At 60.7% G+C, this 5894-nt stretch overlaps 1 protein-coding gene across 1 annotated transcript; it reads right to left on the reverse strand.

Annotated features, from left to right (window-relative positions):
• Nucleotides 1–231: 231 nt before the first annotated feature.
• LOC132388028 (TBC1 domain family member 10A-like) lies at nt 232–4767 on the reverse strand. Its single transcript, XM_059960373.1, has 3 exons — nt 4553–4767; nt 3425–3579; nt 232–1956 (listed from the first exon to the last, which is right to left on the reverse strand). Exons 1-3 carry the CDS (start codon nt 4641–4643, stop codon nt 1795–1797), a joined length of 408 nt encoding a protein of 135 aa, XP_059816356.1. The 5' UTR covers nt 4644–4767; the 3' UTR covers nt 232–1794.
• Between the last annotated feature and the right edge of the window lie 1127 nt (nt 4768–5894).

Here is a 5894-nt window from a genome sequence, read left to right on the forward strand (position 1 = left end):
GCCAGAGGCGGGTGGGGAATGGGTGGGGTGTTGGCGGCAGAAAAATCCAGACTTTTCAGGAACAACATTTAAAACTACATCCAGCGCAGTTCTGAGGAAATAATGCCTCCCCTCCTCGGCCGGGGTGGGGGGGGGGGCGCGTACAGTTACCCGTTTTAGACCTCTTCAGTAGGGGAAAAGTTCAGTTCCTTCCCCCTCCCTCCCTCCCTCCCCCCCCCCACACTTCCTCCAGGAGGGAAGAAGGAGGGTTAGTGGGGCAGAGACGGAAATCGCGAGGAGGGTGGAGGAAGGAGGAGAGGTATGGAAGGGCGGAGGGGTGGTGTGTGCGAGGGGGGGAGGAGTTGGGTGAAGAGAGAGGGGTGGGACCGGAGGTCCGGGCAGGGAGACTGGGGAGTGATGGAGGGTGGGTGCTGGGAGGAGGGGGAGGGGGAGACGGAGGGATAGACGGGGAGGGAGAGGGGAGAAAGTGGGGCAGGTGGACTGAGAGGGGAGATAAAGAAGGGAAACAGAGGTAGGGGAAGAGGAGGTAGTGGGGGTGAATAGGGTTGAAGGAGGGAGGGAGGGAGAGTAAGGTAGAGTGCAGGTAGGGGTCCAGCGAGGGGATGATTAACCAAAGGTGCGGGAGTAGGCCATTCACTGTGATCGTGGCTGACCATCCACAATCAGTACCCCGTTCCTGCCCTCTCCCATATCCCTCGACCCCGCTATCTATAAGAGCTCTATCTAACTCTCTATTGAATGCATCCAGAGACTTGGCCTCCACTGCCTTCTGGGGCAGAGCATTCCACATATCCACCACTCTCTGGGTGAAAAAGTTTTTCCGCATCTCTGTTCTAAATGGCCTACCCCTTATTCTTAAACTGCGGCCTCTGGTTCTGGACTCACCCATCAGCAGGAACATGCTTCCTGCCCCCAGCGTGTCCAATCCCTTAATAATCTTATTTGTCTCAATCAGATCCCCTCTCATCCTTCTAAATTCCAGTGTATACAAGCCCAGTCGCTCCAATCTTTCAACATATGACAGTCCCACCATTCCGGGAATTAACCTCGTGAACCCACGCTGCACTCCCTCAATAGCAAGAATGTCCTTCCTCAAATTTGGAGACCAAAACTGCACACAATACTGCAGGTGGGGTCTCACCAGGGCCCTGTACAGCTGCAGAAGGACCTCTTTACTCCTATACTCAATTGCTCTTGTTATAAAAAGCCAGCATGCCATTAGCTTTCTTCACTGCCTGAGGGGTAGAGATTGGGGTGGGGGGGGGCGAGAGATGAGGGAGAGAGGGAGATGGATGGGCGAGAGCAGGCAAAGATCTGGAAAGCTGGGGGAGAGAAAGGGAGGGGAGAGGTGGGGAGAAGGAGGTGGAGAGAGGGGAAGAAAGAAAGGGATTAGGAGGGTGAGGGGGAAATCAAGGAGATGGATGGGGAGTGTGCAGTCAGGAATGCAGAAGGGGGGGTAAAGAGGGGGAAGGAGGGAAGTGGAAGGGGGAGATTCGGAGGGTCCAGCCCCCCTCAGTATCACCTCCACACCCTCAGAAGTAGGTATCGGAGCAGAGGGGCTCCGAGAACCGTTTCGAGCGGACTCCCGCTCCCTCCTCCTCGGCCGCCTCCTGCCCGCCTCCTCCCCTCCCTCCGGGGCGGCACCTGAGGCGGGCGGGACGGCCTGCGGACGTAGAAGGTCCGGGAGCGGCTGGCCGGCCTGGACGGGGGTCCTCCTGGGCAGCGGGAGGGGGCGAGACCAGGACGGCGGGGACCGACGGAGAGCGGGGCGCAGAGAGGGGCAGGGGCAGGGGGTCAAGGGGCAGCAGCCGGCGGGCGGACTCGTAGACAGCCCGGGCTCCGTGCAGGCGGGGGCCGGTGGGGTTGGGGGGGCTCCGCCCGGCCTTCGACATCTTCTTCCTCTGACGGGACGTCCTCCCGGTCGATGGCAGCGTCTGTGATACCGAGCTCGGACACCTGGGGGGGGGGGGGAGGAGAGAGAAAATGAACTTAACAGAGAGCAGGAGGAGCGCGAGGTAGGGGAGGGAGGGGGGTGACGGAGAGGGGTGTAGGGGAGGGAGGGTGTGACGGTGGGGAGGGGTGTAGAAGAGGGAGGGTGTGACGGTGGGGAGGGGTGTAGGGGAGGGAGGGAATGAGGAAGACGGGGAGGTGCGCAGCGGAGGGAGGGGGTGACGGAGACGGGGAGGGGTGTAGGGGAGGGAGGGGGTGACAGAGACGGGGAGGGGTGTAGGGGAGGGAGGGTGTGACGTAGATGGGGAAGGGTGTAGGGGAGGGAGGGGGTGACGGAGACGGGGAGGGGTGTAGGGGAGGGAGGGGTGACGTTGACGGGGAGGGGTGTAGGGGAGGGAGGGGGTGACAGAGACGGGGAGGGGTGTAGGGGAGGGAGGGTGTGACGTAGATGGGGAAGGGTGTAGGGGAGGGAGGGGGTGACGGAGACGGGGAGGGGTGTAGGGGAGGGAGGGGGGTGACGGAGACGGGGAGGTGTGTAGGGGAGGGAGGGGGTGACGGAGACAGGGAGGTGTGTAGGGGAGGGGGTGACGGAGATGGGGAGGTGTGTAGGGGAAGGAGGGGGTGACGGAGATGGGGAGGGGTGTAGGGGAGGGAGTGGGTGACGGAGACGGGTAGGGGTGTAGGGGAGGGAGAGGGTGACGGAGACGGTGAGGTGTGTAGGGAGGGAGGGGTGACGGAGACGGGGAGGTGTGTAGGGAGGGGGTGACGGAGATGGGGAGGGGTGTAGGGGAGGGGGTGACGGAGACGGGGGGGGTGTAGGGGAGGGAGGGGGTGACGGAGACGGGGAGGGGTGTAGGGGAGGGAGGGGGTGACGGAGACGGGGAGGTGTGTAGGGGAGGGAGGAGGTGACGGAGACGGGGAGGGGTGTAGGGGAGGGAGGGGGTGACGGAGACGGGGAGGGGTGTAGGGGAGGGAGGGGGGTGACGGAGACGGGGAGGTGTGTAGGGGAGGGGGTGACGGAGATGGGTAGGGGTGTAGGGGGAGGGTGACGGAGACGGGGAGGGGTGTAGGGGAGGGGGTGACGGAGACGGGGAGGGGTGTAGGGGAGGGAGTGGGTGACGGAGACGGGGAGGGGTGTAGGAGAGGGTGACGGAGATGGGGAGGGGTGTAGGAGAGGGTGACGGAGACGGGGAAGGGTGTAGGGGAGGGAGGGGGGTGACGGAGACGGGGAGTGGTGTAGGGGAGGGTGGGGGTGATGGAGACAGGAGGAGTGTAGGGGAGGGAGAGGGTGACGGAGAAGGTTGTAGGGGAGGGGGTGAGGGAGACGGGGTGGGGGTGACCGTGGGGAGGGCCAATGGGAGGTTTTTAAACAGGAGCGTTGGTACAGTTGCCCGGTGCACAGTGCTCTTGCCCATTCGAGTGTCTGTGTGTGTGTGCGAGTGTGGGAAGAGCCCCTCACGGCCATCGCCCCTACCTCACGGATGAGGATTTCGTCCCGGAGGTAATGCTGTGGGATGGTCCGGAGCCTCTCCAGCGTCTCCACCAGCCCCTGGCAATCCTTCAGCTTCTCCGAAGAGCCGAGCGTCACTTTCAGGATGAAGAGGGCCACTCGGAAAATCACCTTCACTCCTTAGGGGAGAGGGGAGAGGGGGTGAGCGAGGCGTGGGGCGGGAGCAACCTCCATCTCTCTTTCCTCCCCCAACATACCCTCTCTCTCTCTCTCTCCAATTTCCCCTCCCTCTCTCCAATCTCTCTCTCCCAGTCTTCCCTCTCTCTCCCTCTCCCCCTCTCTCCCCTCTCCCCAGCTCTCTCCCCAGTCTCTTTCTCTCTGTCCCAAACTCACTCTATCCCCAACCCGTCTTCCTCTGTCCCTCCAGTCTCTCTCCACCAGTCTGTTTCTCCAAATCCTTTCCTCTCTCCTCTCCAACACACATACAACCACCCTCTCTCACCCTCTGTCACCCTCCCCCTCTCTCTCTATCCTCCCCAACATACATTCTCTCTCTCCCTCCCCTCTCCAATCTCACTCTCCCCCTCTCTCTCTCCCTCTCCAATCTCTCTCCCCCTCTCTCTCCCAGTCTCCCCCTCTTCCTCTCTCCCAGTCTCCCTCTCTCTCCCTCTGCCTCTCTCTCTCTCCCTCTTCCTCTCTACAATCTCTCCCTCTCCCGCTCTCCCTCTCTCCAATCTCTCCCCAGTCCCTTTCTCTCTGTCCCAGTCTCTCTCCTCACCCAAACTCACTCTATCCCCACCCCGTCTTCCTCTGTCCCTCCAGTTTCTCTCACCCCCCCCCAAGTCACTCTCTCCCCCTCCAGTCTCTCTCCAACACTTTTTCTCCAAATCTTTTCCTCTCTCCTCTCCAACACACATATAACCTCCTCTCTCACCCTCTGTCTCCCTCCCTCTCCCTCTCTCTTCTTTCTCTCACCCCTTCCTCCTTCCCCTCTCCTTCCTTCCTCTCCTCTCCCTCTCTCACCCTCTCTCTCCCCTTCCCTCTCTATCTCTCCTTCTCTACCTCCCTCCCTCCCTCTCCCTCTCCTCCCCCTCACTCTCCCTCTCCCCCCTCTCCCCCCCTCTCCCTCTCTCTCCCCCCCCCTGTTCTTACCCTCGCTGAGGAACATGTCCCAGACCCTCAGCATGGTGGCCCAGGGGAGGGTACGGGTGAACAGGCACATAAACCACTCCGTCATGTACATCACGGGGTCCACCTCGTGTTTCCGCAGGTGCCTGTGGATCGCTGGGCTCACTTTCTTCAGTAGGGCGTTAAAGCACCTGCCCGTCCAGGTGCACCGCCTCCTGCTCGCACACAAGGCCCGTCAGTCCGGCGGGGTGGGGGGGGGAGCAGGGCAGCTGGGGGGGAGCAGGCCGGGGGTGGGCGAGGGTGGGATGGGGAAGAGTGATCACATTTGTGGGACGGGGTGGGGAAGAGTGATCACATTTGTGGGACGGAATGGGGAAGAGTGATCACATTTGTGGGACGGGATGGGGAAGAGTGATCACATTTGTGGGACGGGATGGGGAAGAGTGATGACATTTGTGGGACGGGATGGGGAAGAGTGATCACATTTGTGGGATGGGGAAGAGTGATCACATTTGTGGGACGGGTGGGGAAGAGTGATCACATTTGTGGGACGGGATGGGGAAGAGTGATCACATTTGTGGGACGGGATGGGGAAGAGGGATCACATTTGTGGGACGGGATGGGAAGAGTGATCACATTTGTGGACGGGATGGGGAAGAGTGATCACATTTGTGGGACAGGATGGGGAAGAGTGATCACATTTGTGGGATGGGATGGGGGAGAGTGATCACATTTGTGGGACGGGACGGGGAAGAGTGATCACATTTGTGGGACGGGGTGGGGAAGAGTGATCACATTTGTGGGACGGGATGGGGGAGAGGGATCACATTTGTGGGACGGGGTGGGGAGAGGGATCACATTTGTGGGACGGGATGGGGGAGAGGGATCACATTTGTAGGACGGGATGGGAAGAGTGATCACATTTGTGGGACGGGATGGGGAAGAGTGATCACATTTGTGGGACGGGATGGGGAAGAGTGATCACATTTGTGGGACGGGATGGGGAAGAGTGATCACATTTGTGGGACGGGATGGGGAAGAGTGATCACATTTGTGGGACGGGATGGGGAAGAGTGATCACATTTGTGGGACGGGATGGGGAAGAGTGATCACATTTGTGGGACGGGATGGGGAGAGTGATCACATTTGTGGGACGGGATGGGGAAGAGTGATCACATTTGTGGGACGGGATGGGGAAGAGTGATCACATTTGTGGGACGGGATGGGGATGAGTGATCACATTTGTGGGACGGGATGGGGGAGAGTGATCACATTTGTGGGACGGGATGGGGGAGAGTGATCACATTTGTGGGACGGGATGGGGGAGAGGGATCACATTTGTGGGACGGGATGGGGAAGAGTGATC

The sequence above is a fragment of the Hypanus sabinus genome, unplaced genomic scaffold (genome assembly GCF_030144855.1).
Source record: "Hypanus sabinus isolate sHypSab1 unplaced genomic scaffold, sHypSab1.hap1 scaffold_2527, whole genome shotgun sequence".
NCBI lineage: Eukaryota > Metazoa > Chordata > Chondrichthyes > Myliobatiformes > Dasyatidae > Hypanus > Hypanus sabinus.